This window comes from Eschscholzia californica, unplaced genomic scaffold, assembly GCF_041429995.1.
Source record: "Eschscholzia californica isolate CP2 unplaced genomic scaffold, dmEscCali1.0.p SCAF_6, whole genome shotgun sequence".
In the NCBI taxonomy this organism is placed as follows: Eukaryota; Viridiplantae; Streptophyta; class Magnoliopsida; order Ranunculales; family Papaveraceae; genus Eschscholzia; species Eschscholzia californica.
Window position 1 is genome coordinate 19,469,789 of NW_028238483.1, and position 18,661 is coordinate 19,488,449.

The following is an 18,661-nucleotide window of genomic DNA, read 5'->3' on the forward strand; positions in this document are numbered from 1 at the left end:
ATTTCTTTATGTTCAGGAGATAATTACACAAGAGAACCACTCCTAGAGAAAGAGAGATATACAGAGATTGAAGAAGGAAACCCATGAAAACTCACCTTGATCTGATGATGAAGCCCTAGGTGGTGATTTCCCCTCATATCGAGCTTCAAACCCTCCCAGAAACCCTTCTTCATGCTGCCCTAGCTGAACCCGAGAAGAGGATAGCGAGAATTGAAGTTCTGAGATTCATAGCATGGCACTCTAATTACAAAAAGACCTTCTTTGTAATATCAGGTATTTGGAGGGACTGATTCAGAAATTCATAGCATTCACTCTAATTTCAGAACCACCTCAGCAGCTATGCCCGGCTGGAGCGCCAACTCACCCGACCAGGCATAGCATCATTTTAAAAAGAGGGATTGGGCAAAAGGCCCAAAACCAGCCCAACAATATGTATCAGGCCCACTGTAGATAAAGAATGAGGGGCAGGTCCAAAAAGTCAAACTGGGGGTAGAATTTCTGAAACACCCTTCTTCTTTTCGAAATTTACTAAACGGTCATCGAAAAAATTCCCGGGAAACTCGAAAATTCCTGAAAAATAATCTGACACGCCTCTCATTAGACTGTGTACTTTCCATAAATTTACAAAATTGCCACCAAAAAATTCCCGGGAAATGCGAAATTTTTTGAAAAATAGTCAGACGCACCTGACATCAAACCTTATACTTTCCACGAATTTACAGAATTGCCATTACAAAATTTACCAACTTGCCATTTTCGTTCATTTTTCCAGATATATTTCTTATTTCTTATTTATTTTCTCCCACACATATTTCTCTCTCCAATCTTTTTAAATTTCTCTCTTCGATCTCAACAAATTTCGTTCTTTTTTTCAGATTTATTTCTTATCTCTTTCCAATCTCAACAAATTTCTTCATTTTTGGTAGTGTTTCATTGATTTGTACAAGGAAATTTTCTTGTGTACCAAGAATTATTTAGTGTACTGGCCATTTTTTCGATATGTACTACACATTTTTGTACTGGGAATTTCTTGTGTACCGGGAATTGTTCTGTGTGCTGGTCATTCGGTTATCTACTAGACATTTTTGTTCTGGGAATTTTCTTGTGTACAGGGAAGTGTTCTGTGTACAAGCCATTTGGTTATGTACTAAACATTTTTGTAGTAGGAATTTTCTTGTGTACCAGGAATTGTTCTGTGTACTCGCCATTTGGTTATGTACTAGACATTTTTGTACTGGGAATTTTATTGTGCACCAGGAATTGTTCTGTGTACTGGCCATTTGGTTCAGTACTGGACACTTTTGAAATAGGAATTTTCTTATGTACCGGAAATGGTTCTGTGACTGGCCATTTGGTTTTGTACTTTGATGTTTTTAGAGATGAAGAAGATAAAATGTGAAACAAATAAGAATGATGAAGAAGAAAAATAAGAACATAAAACATTTAGAGAGAGAAAGACATAAAACTTTGATGTTTTTAGAGATTGAAGGTGATGAAGAAGATAAAACGTGGAACAAAATAAGAATGATGAACATCCAAAAATAAGAACAAAAATTTTTAGAGAGAGAAAGACAGAAAACTTTGATGTTTTTAGATATTGAAAGTGATGAAGAAGATAAAATGTGAAACAAAATAAGAATGATGAACATCCAAAAATAAGAACATAAAACTTTTAGAGAGAGAAAGAACATAAAATTTAGTTTTCTAGAGATTGAAAGAAATGAAAAAGATAAAATGTCTAACAAAATAAAAATGGTGAAGAAGATTTTTGGATGATAAATAAGAAGAAAGAAGGAGTTGAAATAAAATATAATGGGCGGGATCCAAAAAAATTGGCTGAAATTTCGTCAAAAAATGGCGCCATTTTTGAATTTTCAAAAAATCTGAATGTTTCTCTGACATTACGTCAGAAAAGTGTGAGCTGTCCTGACAATTTGGACTGGGTTCTCATTTTTTATTGGGCTGGGGGTAATGCTTATTTACCCTCTATTTTTGGGACTCTCACTCACAAATCCTTTTAAAAAACCCGTTGGATATATTTGGATCGGGCCGTCGGGGGATAATACGTTAAGAGCATGTCCAACCCCAGCCGGGCTGAGGCCATAAATTCAAATTTATGGCCTCAGCCCCCCGCTCCAAGCCCAGCCGCTTGGAGCGGAGGCTGGGGTCGGCCATTCAGTCGCCCCTAACATTAGGGGCGACTGAATGGAGGCCCCAAGTGACCGTTGGGGCCCCAAGTGACCGTTGGGGCCCCAACGGTCACTTGGGGGGACAGATCTGGCCGTTGGTTTATCCAACGGCCAGATCTGTTTGTCTTTTTATTTTTAAAAAAAAAAAATTAAACAATTAAAAAAAATCAAAAAATTATAAATAACTTAAAAATCAAAATACAATTTTTGTAATTCTAATTAGTTTTAATTTTTTTTTTTAAATTCTAGAAAAACATAAATATTAGTAATTAAAATACATCCCACCAAATGTCGGTCCCCGAATATATTTTTTTTCGAAAAATAGTTCAAACACGTATTTTATATATACATAAAATCACACACGTTTTTCGCACACCAACTAAAAGTGCACACACGCGTTTCCCACATGAACAAATTTTTGGCCTCAAGAGAGGCTGGGGTTGGAGCTGAATTTTAGAGGCTGAGCTGAGGCCAATAATTTTAGGTGAAAAAGTGGTTTTTTCGGCCTAAGACAGACTGGGATTGGACTTGCTCTAACAACCCTACATATTTGGGCGAACTTCCCCTTTCTGTTATTCTTCGAGGGTTTTGATTTTTAAATCTACTGATTGAACAAAGGCGGGAAGAAGAACTTATTATCATTCTAGAGAGAGAGAGAGAGAGAGAGAGAGGGAGAAATGAGAGGAGGAAGAGGAGGAACCGCTGGAAGAAGAGGAGTAGTTAGGGATTCAATTCCTAGACCTTCACTAATCAGTACTGGTAGCAATCGAGATTCCGACGTCAGTTTTACCAGTAACACCGCTAATAACAGAGGTTCAAACGCCTCAATCGGCCGGAATTCAACCGTCGCCGTCAACGATAGATCTTATCAAACTCACGCCATTAGAGTAATCAACTCTTATCTCTCTTCTCACTCTACTTCTTTCCTCTTGAAACCACCTCTTCCTTCCGCTAAAGACATTACTGATACGATTAAGTTCTTGTTTACTAACCTTGATTATCTTTCTCCTTCTGATTCTTCATCTTCTCAATCATTCAAACTTGAAGAAGATTTTCCACTTCTTCTTAAAAATCTTAATTGCCCTATTAAACTTAATAAATCTGCACTTAAAGCTCCTGGTACTCCTCATGCTTGGCCTTCACTTCTTTCTGTAATTCATTGGTTAGTTCAGATTTGTTTATATAATGATCATATTTCATCTACTTCTTCAACTACTAGATCGTCTTTACAAAACAATAAGTTTCTTGCTTATGCCCTAGATAGTTACGCTGAGTATATTCGTGGTGATGATGATGCTGTTGATGCCCTAGATAAAGAATTTAATGAGGTTATGGGTCGAGAGAGAGATTCTGCTGCTAATAGGGTTAAGTCATTGGAAGAGGAAGTACAAGATCTTGAGAAACAGGTTGAGTCTTTGAGATCAGCACCATCTGCTAGAGAAGCTTCAGAGAATGAAAAATCTGTGTTGGAAGAAGATGTTAAGAAATTTCATGTTATTGTTGATGGGTATAAGAGTGGAATTGTGACTTTGGAAAAGGGTTTAGAAGAGAAAGAAAAGCAATTAGAAACTAAGTATCAGGAAAATCGAATGATTTGTGAGGAAAATCAAGAGTTGAAGAAGAGTATTGAGGCTCAGACGGTTAATATGAGAGATGCAGAGAGGATGAAGAGGGAGTTACAGGCTGTGGAGAGAGAGATTTCGGAGGCTGAAGTTTCGAGGAATGCTTGGGAAGAGAAGTCTTGGGATATTGCTGCAAATGTTAGTCATAAATTTAAGGAACTCGAGAATCTATCTGTCGAATGCAATCAGGCTATTAGGAGGTAAAACTTTTTGTGCTTGTTTCCTTGCATTTTTTTTCGTCTTGTCTTCATTTTTCCTCGGTACTCGCTTGTTAAATAAAATGCAATCACATGAAATGATATTGCCCTAGTACAGGATTCTTCTAGATTAACATCTCGCTGCTATATCTCTTAATTGAGGTCAAAACCCTATGATTTATCGTTTGTTGTCACTCATTATCCCTTTGTCTTCTTCCGTATAACGATTGATTGGTTTGTGGTTTATTTTGATACATATGTAATATGTTAAGTTATGTGCGTCAATTGGTTTCCTTGAGTTTGCTTACATTGTTTTATATGTTGCAAGTTGAAACTTATTTTCTTGGTTTACTTTGTATGCTATTTTATGAGGAAACGTGGATATATAGATTCAATATACTAGAGTTGGGATATGCTATGTTTCAACAGTCTGAATTGTTAAGCCAGAATATTTGGGTGTTAGTGGCCTCCGTGGTTTCCCATTGTACACAATAATTTGGAAAGGTTTTACACGGTCCAAAGTAGACACATTACATGTTTCATAATTCATGTAAAGTTAGGGTTAACATAATTACGTAGTTTGGAAGGATTTCAGCACATGAAAGGGCAATGCTTTGTCAAACCTTGTTTCGATTGGACTATTGGCATATATAACTTTGTATTGGATGATTCATCTAGGTGGAGTGTGTGGGACGGTTAGTAGTTATTACTTTTAACTGATACCCTGATTACTTCTTTTGCGTGATAGCATGTCAAAAGAGTCTTATGCGTGAAAGAAATGTGACCTTGTGTAGCTATTACTTCCTTTGCAACTCTCTATCAACCCTTTTCTTCTATGAAACTTTTATTGTTTGTTTATTTATCAGTCATACATCACTGGTTTTGAGGTTGTATCAAAAAGAGTTTGTGGTTGATATCATACTTATCTTTCTAGGTTAAAGCTTGGGAATGATCTTCAGTATGTGTTGAATGCCAACGGATCCACGGCTGCTAAAGTTTTGGGCATTGACTACAAGTCAACTCTCAAAGTCGCTCTGAATGCGTTAGCAGAGGACATAAAGAAAAGCTCTGTTGGGAAATTGGAGGAGTTGATTTCTTTACGACAGCAGTCACGTGAAAATGCTACCAAACTTGACGCAAAAAGAAAGCGTCTCGCAGAACTTCAGTCCAAGATTGATGCAGTATGTACATCAGAACTCTTTTATTTATGCTTGTATATTATATGCATGCTGATGAATATTGCAATATTTCCGCTTTTAGTCCATTGCAGCACAAGTATAACACAAATCCCGAACCTTCTCTATTCAACAAACATTGTTGGTTTGTGATTCCAGTGTTTATTTAGACATGAACACTGATTCAGCCAAAACTTTTATAAACTCAAAAGGTAATATTATTTTGGTCGAAATTATTGTCCATTCCCACAGACCTATTTCATTCCTAAATATGAACCTATTATTTTACCTTATTGAATACTAGATTGTTGACTTCGAATGGGGTAAAGAAAATACTTTTACTGGTACAGTATTCGAAAGTAAAATTTTAGCTGCATGAAGACTTGCCTTTCCTTTAAAGAATAGTACTATACAGCTGAGTTTTAGATATTACTTGGTTCAGAATGTCGTTTGGAAGTAAATGAGTAACTTGTAGCTAAACTAAATCATAGATCAACAGAATCACTGAGAATATTGACTCCATTTTAGGGTGAAGCTCAGTTAAGTTCGATGAAGAACGAAACAGAAGACTTCATATCAAAATGTGCTGCAGAAGCTAAAAGAATGATGGACAATGTTGAAAGAGAGAGACATAATTTGGAGACGATGGAAAGAGAAGCAGAAGAATTTGTGAAGGTATGTGCCCTTTTGTTTTAAAGGCGGTAAAATAATCTGCACAACCGATGATCGGTATATCCTTATGTATGCGACACAGATACTGATGTGGGCATTGGTATCCGACACCGGCGAGAGGTATTGGATACGGTAACCGCAAAAGGCTTAGTTTAGGTCATCCATTTCTTACTTCTAGGTCAACCTTTGCTTAATTATACAGAAAAGATCAACCTTTCATGGTTCTAATCCGATATGTACAATTATATACATATTGTACACAAGAAATTTCTTATTGTACCCATTAAAGTAACTACGAATATCAAAAGTCCGGCATGGCAATTTTTTTTTAAAAAGGAGTATCGCTGTTCCATATGTATAAGGTGATCAGTCCATAAGTTTCTTGGCAGGTATCTAAGGCAAAGTTAGAAGATACAACAAAGCAAAGTGAGGAAGCAATCCAGGTTTGTGCTCGTGAACTGCTAGGGTTAGTTGATTCAGTTTCAAGGTATAAAGAATACATGGAATCAACAATTGCAGAAATGAAGACGGATCTCTCTGTAACTGCTGAAAATGTTGCAAATGCTTACAGAGGTTCTGTGCCACCAGAGTTTGTCAATTTCACTGTTAGCCAGTGAGTTTTAAGCATATAAATATTAGGGTTTTTTTTTTTTTTTTTAACGTCTGAACTCTGTCTAGTAGGCGAAATACGAATCAAAGAACTTGCAACTTTTTTGAAATTGCTATTGGAGAACATTATTTCTAATGACATTTTCATAATTTAAGTTGGTGATCTGTTTGCCCTGTATTGATGGCTTGATTTGAGTAGGCTTTTTTCTTGTAGCTTTCATTGAATCGAAAGCTTTTGTTATCTTTAATTTCGACTACGTTTGTTTGATTTTGATCTAATGCAGTATTTGTAGCATAAATAATAGTTATTCTTTCTACGGTAATTTCACCACAACCCTAATGTCCAATTAGGAATGCCCTTTTCGTACATTCTGAACTACACACTCGAAAAATATTGAAATAACCCTAGCAAATTAAAGTATTTACACTTTTTCTTTCTCTTTACCATTCCTCTTATCCCTCTTCCACTTTAGATCTTTCTTTCTTTCTCTTCCTCAAACTCTTAAAGAAGGGGCAAAAGAAGAAAGACCACCTATTGGCCAATCTCTTCATTGTTAAAAGAATAAATAGATATTAAAATTAATAAAAAATATTAACAGAAAGAGAACTTTTGTTTATATTTCTTGTCAAAATTAAACGAAACTAACATGACTGAACTAACCAAACAAACTAAATTCCAACTCAATAAAAGAACAAAAATTCTATAGAAAATCAAAATAAAATAAAATAAAAAAAATTTAGCAAACCCATGCATCTTCTAAACTTCAGGACGTACAACTGAGGACAGTTCTACACCGTTGGTTGGCTTGTTCTCTACGCGTTTTGGTGTTGATTTATAATACATTGCGTAAACTATTAGTTGGATAGCACCAAGAACTGCTCCCGAGCCATTACTTATCTACAAAAAGAAAAAGTTTATGTCAAATCATCAATGATAATGAAATTAAATTCTATACAATTCGAAATTATAGAACAATACAATAACAAGTTGAGGAAGATATCAATTAATTTATGGTTAATTGGTGACTTACTGTGACGAAGAGATCAAAGCGGAGTAGAGCATAGGTCAACCAGATACCACCGTTGACAAAGTTAGCAAGTAAGAGGAAAAAGGGCATATATTCGACGCTCTTAGTTCGAACAACCAAGCGGATAATGTCAAGAGGCATAGCGTACATTAATATGTTGAAGATTAGACAGAAAATACCAACAATCAAAGTTCTCTTATCGGTAGTGTGAGCGAAACCAAGAGTAAAACCAACTACGACAGCATAGAAAACAGCTTCGATAGCTAAGACTTTAAGGACATAACATCTCTGTTTTTTATTGGAGTAGAGGTAATAGATGATAATGTAGATGAGCTCAATGACGAAACCAACACCGTTAATGGTGGTGACAAGGATGCTGTGTGGGTGTACGATCGGAAGACCGTAGTATACCCATAAGACACAGTTTAGTATGGTAGCCAAGTATGGGTTTGGAGAGAACTCTTCAACCGATTTTCTTTTGATAATCTGGTAGAAAGTAGGAGCTGGAGCTGCAAACAGAAAGAAAGAGATGACATTCCCGATTATCCCAACGATATTTCGAATAGAGTTGGTGCTAATCATCTTGAAATTAGGAGGTGAAGATGTCAAGATGTGAAATCGAGAAGAGTTTGTTAGATGGAAGGAGGGATTGAAAGGGATGGGTGGTATTTATAGGTAGATAGATAGATATAAATCGAATCCTAGTTTGTGAGGAATTCAGAGTTCTCTCAAACTTGAAACTACCCGCCCTTCTCAGAGTCCTAGTTGGTTACTGTTTAGAGGGAGTTGTTTTGAATGAGGACGAAATCTTATGGACAAGAGTTTCCTTATTAAATCAAATTTATCCATGAGAACGTTTACATTCCAAAATCAGAAATTTGTATTTAGAAAATTTGGTCTATATCGCATGTACAAAGAAAAATCTTGTAGAAGTATTAATTAAACATGTCAAAATAATATTAAAAAAAAAAAAAAAAAAAAAAGCACAAAAGATTTATAATTATTACTGAGGTAAAAAACGAACAACGACAAAAATACCATTTTGTTCACCTTGTGTAACTAATTCTTTGATTTGTTTTTTGGGTTATTTCCCAAATGGCCCACAACTTTGTGACTAGCTTCCTGCCTGGCTCCCTATTTTAACAAATATTCCCATATGACCTCCTTTTTCCGTTATCTTTAATTGTCGGTACTCTCACTCCTCCACCTCATTTCCTCTCTCTGCCAAGTCACCTACAACGCCACATCATAATCTTCCCCGGCAGGGGTCGTCGACCGACCAAATTTCCGGCCGGCGACCTTCAAACCTGAAAAAAAAAAAACTATTTTCTTTTTCTCTTCTTCCTCTCTCTCTCTCCTGTTTTCTCTCTCTCTTCGCCGACCATTTTAGAGAGAGTGAGAAGACAGGGGAAGAGAGGGAGAGAGGAAGAAGATGAGAGAGAGAAACTAGGAGAGAGAAAACAGGAGAGAGAGGAAGAAGAAGAGAAATTTTCTTTTCTTTTTTTAGGTTTGAAGGTCGCCGGCCGGAAATTTGGCTGGCCGGGGAAGATGATGACGTGGCGTTGCAGGTGACTTGGCAGAGAGAGGAAATGAGGTGGAGGAGTGAGAGTACCGGACAGTTAAAGATAACGAAAAAAGAGGCCATATGGAAATATTTGCTAAAGTAGGGGGCCAGGCAGGAAGCTGGTCACAAAGTTGGGGGCCATTTGAGAAATAACCTTTGTTTTTTAAACTTTAAGTATATATAACTTTTTCTTGGGGGTTGGATTTCTATGAAATTTATATATTTAGAAAAGATATTTCATTAGCTTTCTAACAAGATTCACATTCAATACATTTTTTTTTTCAAAAAAGATTCAGAAAAAAATGGCGTTTTTTCCCTTTTTCTACAAACTGGGTTTGCAATTTTTGTAAAAATGTTTTACATTCTTCTTTTTCATTTGACAAACACATTTTATAACATTTTTCGATTTGTCTTGTGAAAAGAGAAATGGTTTCCGCACTTTCTGTTATGCTTTTGACATAGACATTTAGACTAAGGCATTTTCTAATTTGTTTTTTGCAAAAATTAAAATGTCATGCATATTATCCTTTGTATTTGACAACTCTATTAACGGATACATAATATTTTGGCTAATACATTGTATATGTTGTTAACAACATAATTACGTATGTTGTCAAATAAGTCGGGGCAATTGTGTATGTTGTTAACATTTTATAGAAAGTCGAGACATTACTGCATATGTTGTCAACAGTTTATAACGACATAACATAGAAGCGTAAAAAGGGGATTATGAAAAAAAATATGTAAGTCTTGTTGACAACATAATCATATATTATAATTTTTGGATAGGTTTTTTTATTACATTATTATTTTTGGATGTTTTTTTTCTTATTTGGACCCAGATTTTGGGTTATTCATTCCTTGTTCAATCTTTATATGACATGCCTACATAATGAATACTCCTATACAATATGAAAATACATCATAAATTGTACAAACTGTAATATGAAAATACATCATAAATTGTACAAACTGTAATATGAAAATACATCATAAATTGTACAAACTGTATGATTGTCATTGTGAAAGACATCTTGAGCCTAAAAACCATATAAACCTAAAGCCATCCTATTAGCCTAACTAAAACACTTCATTGTAGCCTGACTAAAACCCATTTTTTTGTACAAACTAAGGAAAACAAAAATAGACTAAAAACAAAGAAGACACGGCTTGGACGACCAAGTAGAGGATTTGTTGCCTTGTCGGGCCCATTTGTCCAGCTTGTCCGCATGTACATTTGCTTCGCATGGGAGATAGGTGAACCGGCTGCCTTTAAACTTATCTGCGGCCTTTTGAACTTGGGTTAAGTGAATTGGAGTGCCAATGAATCGATGTTGATGCTTTTTGTAGGTATCTTATCAAGGCTTTGTATCACTTTTTATGTGAATATATTCTAACTGTAATTCCTCGGCCCATTTGATTCTAAGAATCTCTTTTGCTTCACATTCTTCTGAATTCCTTGCTCTAGTTGTTTCGGCTATAGCTCCGATGCATCGATTGTTTAGAGTGTGTGATATGCAACCTATTCCCGCAGCTTCTTTGAGTTTGGTGAACGACGCGTCTACATTGATTTTTATGTATGTCTCCTCCGGTGGTTCCCATTCTGCCTTTCTATGCTTTGTTTGTTTCGGGTGGGTGATGGTTATATCTGGCATCTGTTGGATGTTCTGAATAATCCTATGGGTTTCTGGTGCTTGCCGTTGGAAACAATATTCGCATCGCGCTTTCCATATCAACCACATGATTTTTGCATTCTTTCTTGCTTGTTTTGGCTCCAATAATTCTCAGGTCGTGATCCATTCCTCTAGAGATTGAAGGTTATCTGTTCTGATGTTAACATTGAACCATATTAGTCTAGCATAAGTGCAGTGTGCGTGTTCTTTGGTTTCTTGTAGTTGACAAAGATCGCAATTTGCCGTATTTCTTATAAACATTTCTATTTTGGTTTTCACTGGTAGGTTGTTGGTCAAACATTTCCACAAAAATAGTTTTATGCGCGGAATGGTTTGTATTTTCCATATGACGGACCGTTTTATGTTTGTTGTATTGTTACTTTCCTAATTAATGCGAAGGTATCTGGACATAGAGTTTATAGTATAGTTACCCAACTTCGTTAGAGGCCATTTAATGGTGTCGTTTTCCTGTTCCTGTAAGCACAGAGTTCTGATACTATCACATATATCATTGTTAAAAATATTAGTAATAATTTTTTCATTCCTCTTGTTGTTCTTAGTGATGGGTTGTGCCACCCTTAGAATTGATATGATTAGTAAGGGGTGGTGGGTGTCCGAGGATCCAGTTATCGGACCAGATATTAATATGGGCCTCGTTGTGAACATCCCAGACTATAAGCTCATTTATGGCATTAAAATGTTTTCTGATGGATTTATAAATCCAGGAGTGGTTTTGTTTAGCTGGGCTCGGGCACCGACTGCTGTGATAATACTTGGCTTTGATAATTTGAACTCTGGTCGCATTAGGATCTATGGAGACGCCAGGCTAATTTCCCCAAGAAGGCTTGGTTGTCAAGTGAGGGAAGACGCAGTCCAATACCTCCCATTTTTTTGGGGAGACAAAATCATGGACCACGTGTTCGTATGAATGGTTTTTAGATTTTCCACACCAGAAAGACCTCTGAGCGATCTCGATGTTATTGCTTACACCTTTGGGTAGTGCGAAGCATTACATACACCTTTAAGTACTGCGAAGCATTACATTTGATGTCGGAGAACGACCGCAGCTATCGTGGAAAACAAGATGGTACGGCCAACTTGGGAGAGAAGAGAGGTCTGCTATTTGGACAACTTAAGTTGGCTTTGGGAGAGGATGTAAGAGATGGTACTGATCTTTTTGGAGCCTATGAAGAGATTAGTACCAAGGTATTTGCAACTTAAGTTGGCTTTGGGAGAGGATGTAAGAGAAGGTACTGATCTTTTTGGAGCCTATGAAGAGATTAGTACCAAGGTGTTTCCAAGAGAAAGAGGATTGTTTGACTTTTTTTTTTTTTTTTTTTTTTGTTGAAAAGCATTGTCTAACTTTGAGGTTGCGGATGAACATGTCACACCCAGGGGTTATGGAGTCTCCACTATTTTGATTTTTTTTTTTTTTTTTTTGTTGGAAATTGTGATTGTTGTTGTTCTCACTGAGGATATATATTAGCCAATCTCAACTATTCTCTTTGTATAGGTATTACCTAGTTCTTTTTCTCTGATTCTCTTCATTTTTCTTCTTTCCTCCATGAATGCCTTTCATCTCTTCTTTTTTCTCTCTTGGATTGATGACAATCGACGGTCATCAGTGTATGACTAAATCACACCAATTAGCTCCTCTCTTTAATGGAGCAATCCTTTCTGAAGCAAAGAAAACACAATAACAAAATAGATAGTAAAAAAGGAGCACCTAAATTTCCATTTTGGTTTTTCTTTCAGCTTCAAACATTGAACATCAAAATGGCTTTAAACCTATATAGCTATTATCATCCTCCAACCAATTAAAACTTTTACGAGAACCCTAACAGCATTTTGGCAGCCTTGTAACAGATATGAACATCTTCAAGGTGTTTTCTTCCATTCAACCTTCCATCACCACATACCCTCGGGTCGGTTTTCTGCTTTCCATACTCAGATATCAATTCAAATTTTCAAAACAAATATAAATAAAGGGAATCCTCCGCTGTGAAAATGGGTAACTTTTGTTATATTTCTTCCTGATAAACAGGAGAAAGATGGATCTTGGAGCGGATTAAGCTTCGGACTTTGAGTCGTAGGAGTTGAATCCAGAGGAAGCACTAGCAATATGAGGGTTGAGCAATGTCTGCAACTTAAGTTGCTGATTACCCTGACACAGTTTCAGGGCTGGCTTAGTCTTTATTTCCTGCACACTCTGTCAAACATAATGACTATTGATTATCCGTATAATTGAGAAAGAAATAAAAGAGAAACAAAGTACGTGGTACGGATTCATTACCTGATAAAAACTGTTTATTTCATCTGCTGTAAGGCCTCCTCCTTCCTCGTTTTCATCCCAGCCAAGTGAGCGAAGAAATTTAGCCTCCTCTTCGTCTGGATAAACAATTGTGTCCGAACTCAAATTCTCGTCATCTCTGCTGCCAAGAAATTGCTGAGCGCCTTCAGAAATGTTTCCGTTTCTACCCATGTCACCGCCATTCTCAGCTGACCAGTCAAGACCATTTAAATCTGACAGATGGTTATCATCACCACTCTGAGGGCTAGAAGTTGAACCAGCTTCTCTAATCAGTTCACTGGATTTCTTTGGGGAAGTTAATGAGACTAAAGGGTTGGAATCACTTGTGACAGAAGATGGGTTTGAAGAAGATTTCATTCTCACAAGATTGAAGAAATGACTTCGGCTCTGGGCTTGTGAGGGTTTCTTCTCCGTGCTAGATACAAGGGTGGAAGGTGAAGGAGATAAGTTACGTTGGCCAGACACGATCTTTGGGCTTAGTGGAGCAGATGGAGCAACTGAGAGTGGACTAGTTGCTACAATGCTGGAACTTTTTGGGCTAGAGCCATCATTGGTGGAAGATGTGATCCCATTCTTATCTCGTGTTGATTTCAGCACAAGCAATTTCCCACCATGAGATGCCTTTCCACCATCAGTTCTGGCAGATCCACCTTGAAGCAGGAGGTTCACATGATGTGAAGATGCAAGCTGGGTCTGTCCAATCTTGTTAGCCATAGTCAATTCACCACTTCTCCCTGTTGCCTTAGGCTTCTGCTTCTCAGAATTTAGAACCTAAAAAAGAAATCCATTGGACTTGTAGAGTGAGAGATATTATAGATAATTTCAACAAGCACGAGATTTTGCGACTTTACAAGAAAACTTGGCTGGTCCTAACTCCCAAGTTCTCCTTACTCACTCAACATATTATCATTGCTACTAAGACCCTTCCTCCATGCCACGTTCATTATTCATATAAATCTGGAGGTCAGCGAACTATAAATTAAAACTCATCCAATACTCACAACTAAAAGCATGTATTCACAAGTCATTACAAATGATAACTTGTTAATGTGCATTTGTTGGTGGTTGACCATATACACATTGTCAAGTTGCAAATGACACCAAAGCTTGCAGAACAAAAAAACACATAAAACAAGATGTTGACATCACGGAAACCCAAAAACCAGGAAAAAGGAAGTTGGTCCTTTAAGCTATAAGAACTCGGTACATATCTAATTCCATGAGAAAACACTTTATTTATTTTCTTTAACTAAATAATAAGCGAGACAAGTCATAGTACTACAGTTCTTCATTAGTGACCAATATCAGGTAACACAAGTGGCTTCTGTAAGCAAGGTCAAACACATCCACGTTGTCAAAAAACATCTCATGATAATAGAAATCTCTTGTAAAAGAACCGCCTACACACAAATGACATAAAAGATACGTTGCCGAGTAAAGTTGATTTTAGATATACACATTTCAACGACATTTGGTCTAAAACTGTCTTTACGACAAATGGCCATGGAATATGGAGACTCTAGCTACGAACGAAAATGATTTAATCCTTTTGAACTTTTAACAGGAAAGAAGAGACAAGCTAAGTCAAGAAAGAAAAGGAACATTGTTTTATAAGAAACTGCTCACGAAGGCAGTCAAATCTATCAATTATTTGCCATTTCTAAAGAAAATGCAACTCATACAATGATCGGAATAGTCTAGATGTTTTCTGATGCACACTTCCCAAAGTATTTGATAAAGTAATTAAAACAGACTCCACCCGTTACCCGTCAGAGAGGAAATGAGCCAAACAACATTGACATATCATTACCCCCTGAGAATCTTAAGTTATCCTTGACACAAGTATCCCCAACGTGTTAATATCAGACTAATAACTCCTAAATGAGCATAATGGGAAAGAATAAGCTCTTCCCAACGATATTAACTGATTAAATTGAATAAATGCCACTTCCTTAAGCATCTACATGTTTACTGATGTACAGTTGTACACTTCTCAGAATTATTTGGAAAAGTTAAAACATCATATCATACGCCAGGGTAGAAATGACATGGACCTATCAACGGAAGTGTCAATATTTAGATGAATAGCTTCTAAACAGTCATAATGAGAAAGAACCAGCTCTTACCAACGGTATTAATTGTCTAGATCGATTCAGTTCCAGTTCCTCAAGCCTCTGCGCCTCAACAGACAACTACAATAGCAAGCAGACCCATAAACAAGAGAATCTCAAAACAAGCGTAAATATGATTAGGTAAATCAACCTCAAGTACCTGGGGTGCAGTACAAGCTCGGGAAGGGGTCTGTGCCAATGTTTCAGCCATATTACGACTACTGGTCGTGCTAGGAGCAGAAGTTTTTGAATTCACAGGAGAAGCTTGTTGGGAAGATGCAAGAACATTGTTACTGCTTGCCATAGTGGCAGGTACTATCAAGGCTGAGGTCCAAGTCCAACCATCACTAAGGACAGAAGTACCCATCGTGTTCTGAATTGCAGTTCCCAAGCCAGGCGATAAGACTCTTCCTATTTCCGGAACTCCTTTTTCTTCAGCTCCAAGAGAAGGAAAATCTCTTTCAAATGTCGCCTTCTGAATGTTGTTAAGTACAGTACCCCCAACACTAACACCACCGCCAGTGCTTTGCTTGGTTTTGCTACCACTAGAAGCTGCAACCACTTTCTTTGGCCAAACTTCATCCTTTTTATCTGACACCATTGATTGAGAACGTCTTAACATATCCTTCTCAATCCAACTTGGAGATATGCCGACCAAATCAGAATAATTATGGTCCCTATGGTTTGTTACGAGAGACCTCTCTTTTTCATGAAAACCAAGGAGGTCCTTATCCCAATCCTTCTCTCGGTGGCTCCTACTAAAACTACTATAAGATCGTGAAGGATCCTTACCATGTCCTACGGAACCATTACTACTAGAACTCCTTCGGAAGTAAGAGCTCCTATCCGAAATAGTAGAAGACCGAGGACTGTCATAATCTCCGCCAATACTATAAGATGATTTGTTTCTTGTGGGTGGTGTGGAGGCACGATCATCTGCAATAACGTGATACAATAGAGTAGTCCAATTTAAGATTTCTATGCTAAATACGGACAAAATTCAATTTTTTTAAATCAATCTATTTGAGTTATAATAATGTCGTTTTACCTAAATGCGACGAAGATGATGCAGAATGGTGGCTTGTATTGCCACCCCCAGATGTATTTCCAGTACACTTCAACCATTCTGGAACTAATGCGGGTTCACTTCTTTCCATTACGAGAATTGAGCATCATCAGAGAAGAAAGGAACAAAGAAAAAACAATGTTTCACCTTTCACTATAACTTACTCAGCAAAACACTGATATCTCTTAAATTTCCTGAGGAACTAATCTTTCAGTTCATATAAAGACATAATGACAATACTGTCTATTACTAATGTCAATCAAATTTCCAAACCCTAACTAGGGTTTTATCAGGCTCTTCTTCTTATCCCTCCATCTTCAATAAAATGTTGGATTAAAGAATACTCAAAAGACCCTCATTTCTTCAAATTAAGCCAAGGATATCACTGAAACAGAATACCCTACTTATCTATGCTTACGAAACAAGTAAAATTCTCAAAACATTGGATTAAACCCAACAAAGAACCCTAAGAAAATTAAGACACGAAACCTAAATTTAGGGTTTGAACAGCAGTAGTAGATATAAATAAATACAGAATCAAAACTTGACAAAGAGGAAGGTGAAAATAGAGAAAAAGGGCAGAAGCATAAGTTAACTAACCCTACCTACGAAAGGCAAAAGAGGTAGTTTCTTAGAGGCGGCAACCGTAACCGTAGGATCCAAGTGAAGAAACCCTAACCGTAATGAACTTTTGACGGTTCTGATTTCAGATAATCAAACTAAGAAAAACGATTTAAACCAGAAAGAATGATATAGAACTAAGGAAAATGAATTCAAGTCGAAAAAGAGTCACAGAAATAGAGAGAGAAAATCGATTTGTAGTGAGAAGAAGGTTTAGAGTGGCGTTGTAAAGAGGAAGGAGGTATTCTAGAGAGAGAAAGAGAGAGAGAGAGGGTTGTGTGTTATTGTTTAGAGAGAGAGAGAGAGAGAGAGAGAAGAGAGGGCGGAGTCTGTGTTGGTTGAAGAAGCGGAGTGGGTGTGGGGAGAGGCACTTCCTCTGCTCTATTCTTTTACAAGAATAAAAACCGATTGCTTTTCTCTCTTTAAACATGACATTCTTGTAATATAGTTTGACATAGTCTCCTTTGTAAATTGAATTGGTAAAAGAGAAAATGGCTATTTAGGTAGTAAAAGATTTCATAATAGCTAGAAAAGCCTACATCTTTTACTATTAACTAAAAGTTGTCAAAATACTATTGATAATTATGTATAGAGTTTGAAATAATATGAGTATTTATCAATCAGGTCAATTTTTTATTTTTTTTGTTCCCAAAATATCCTTATGTACTAATCAATTTCCCCCAAAAGATTTCAGGGCAGCCGGCAGCTTAAGCTTGTTGAGGTCGAGAGAGAGAAAATCAAACTCATCTGGGAGAGAGATAGAGAGAGAGAGTTTTAGAGAGAGAACGAAATGGCGATGGAGGTCGAATCGAAGGAAACGGTAGATGATCTTGAATCACTGAAACTAGTTATATCAGATCCAAATCATCATCAATTGATTCTCAAGGTACTTCTTATTCTGATCATCTTTTTTTTCAATCTATTCTCCTTTCGAGCCATTCCACATATGTTCACTACTGCGGTAATTTACTTTTGTTTTGGTTGAGATCCGATAATTGATTTTTATGCTTGAATTGGGACGGGAAAATTGGAATCTTGACTTCTATTTTGACTGAACTGATAATTTTTAAGTCTCTTATGCTTCAGATATGTGATTGATTTTAGTTCTAATATTGGGCTTGAATCATTAACTTCATAGATGGATTCCTTTTTGTTTCAATTTTGTCCAAATGAAGTGGCTTTAGTGAAGATGTTAGTTAGTTTTTGTTAATCTGATGAAGTAAAATTACTTTTTAGGTTCTTTAGTTTAGGGTCATTTTGATCCAAATGAAATATACTAGGGTTTTAGTTCCTTATTCATGATGAAGACTAAATAAAGTGAGACACTTTTAGGTTTATATGTGGAAAAGGGATTACGGGTTGTTGTTTGTTTCTTGTTTGACAAACAGATAAGGCAGAGAGACTGATTGCTGATGCAGCTGGTTATGGGGCACAGTTAGTGGTGTTTCCTGAAGCATTCGTAGGTGGTTATCCTCGTGGTTCGACCTTTGGTGTCGTGATTGGCTCACGCGAGGAAAAGGGGATAGAGGACTTCCGAAAGTATCACGCTTCCGTCATTGATGTGCCTGGTGAATATCTTCTTTTGTTTCACTATACTTATATAGTTAATGCACAAGATTGTCTCCTACAGGCCCGGTTCGAGTCTGAACAGCAGTGGAGATCTACTGTGCACCTACTGTTGATTTAAGGGAAACATGGCAGTCATCCATGACCCATATTGCTTTAGAGGGAGGATGCTTTGTTTATCGTCGTGCCAGTTCTGTCGAAGGAAAGATTACCCACCTCCTCCGAAATACACATATGCAGGACCAGATGGAGAAGAG

General features: G+C 36.9%; 3 protein-coding genes across 5 annotated transcripts; 1 reads left to right on the forward strand and 2 right to left on the reverse strand.

Moving 5' to 3' along the window:
- Positions 1–2,671: 2,671 nt before the first annotated feature.
- On the forward strand, positions 2,672–6,642 carry LOC147532250 (kinetochore protein). Its single transcript, XM_086649125.1, has 4 exons — positions 2,672–4,011; positions 4,943–5,189; positions 5,712–5,858; positions 6,245–6,642. Exons 1-4 carry the CDS (start codon positions 2,867–2,869, stop codon positions 6,470–6,472), a joined length of 1,767 nt encoding a protein of 588 aa, XP_086505251.1. The 5' UTR covers positions 2,672–2,866; the 3' UTR covers positions 6,473–6,642.
- Positions 6,643–7,219: 577 nt separating this feature from the next.
- LOC147532251 (bidirectional sugar transporter SWEET6a-like) lies at positions 7,220–8,096 on the reverse strand. The gene is made up of 2 exons (XM_086649126.1): positions 7,496–8,096; positions 7,220–7,362 (listed from the first exon to the last, which is right to left on the reverse strand). The coding sequence occupies exons 1-2, from the start codon at positions 8,072–8,074 to the stop codon at positions 7,222–7,224; spliced, it is 720 nt and encodes a 239-aa protein (XP_086505252.1). The 5' UTR covers positions 8,075–8,096; the 3' UTR covers positions 7,220–7,221.
- A 4,340-nt stretch (positions 8,097–12,436) lies between these two features.
- LOC147532252 (uncharacterized) lies at positions 12,437–17,333 on the reverse strand. Of its 3 annotated transcripts, none has more exons than XM_086648609.1 (6): positions 16,823–17,262; positions 16,200–16,683; positions 15,312–16,087; positions 15,167–15,232; positions 13,023–13,811; positions 12,437–12,938 (listed from the first exon to the last, which is right to left on the reverse strand). In XM_086648609.1, exons 2-6 carry the CDS (start codon positions 16,306–16,308, stop codon positions 12,798–12,800), a joined length of 1,881 nt encoding a protein of 626 aa, XP_086504735.1. In that variant the 5' UTR covers positions 16,309–16,683; positions 16,823–17,262; the 3' UTR covers positions 12,437–12,797. The 3 variants fall into 3 exon arrangements, with proteins under 3 accessions (XP_086504735.1, XP_086504736.1, XP_086504734.1); XM_086648610.1 differs by having other exon boundaries at positions 12,437–12,929; positions 16,823–17,231; XM_086648608.1 differs by having other exon boundaries at positions 16,200–17,333.
- Positions 17,334–18,661: the final 1,328 nt, after the last annotated feature.

Bases quoted from the DNA above. Each gene is read 5' to 3' on its own strand.
- LOC147532252 (XM_086648608.1), bottom strand. From the start codon at position 16,308: ATGGAAAGAAGTGAACCCGCATTAGTTCCAGAATGGTTGAAGTGTACT. The intron at 16,088-16,199 runs GTAAAACGACAT...ACGTTATTGCAG, and splicing joins ATCATCTTCGTCGCATTTAG to ATGATCGTGCCTCCACACCA. The intron at 12,939-13,022 runs GTAATGAATCCG...TATGTTTGACAG, and splicing joins AAATAAACAGTTTTTATCAG to AGTGTGCAGGAAATAAAGAC.
- LOC147532250 (XM_086649125.1), top strand. From the start codon at position 2,867: ATGAGAGGAGGAAGAGGAGGAACCGCTGGAAGAAGAGGAGTAGTTAGG. The intron at 4,012-4,942 runs GTAAAACTTTTT...TTATCTTTCTAG, and splicing joins TGCAATCAGGCTATTAGGAG to GTTAAAGCTTGGGAATGATC. The intron at 5,859-6,244 runs GTATGTGCCCTT...GTTTCTTGGCAG, and splicing joins AAGCAGAAGAATTTGTGAAG to GTATCTAAGGCAAAGTTAGA.
- LOC147532251 (XM_086649126.1), bottom strand. From the start codon at position 8,074: ATGATTAGCACCAACTCTATTCGAAATATCGTTGGGATAATCGGGAAT. The intron at 7,363-7,495 runs GTAAGTCACCAA...TTCTTTTTGTAG, and splicing joins GCTTTGATCTCTTCGTCACA to ATAAGTAATGGCTCGGGAGC.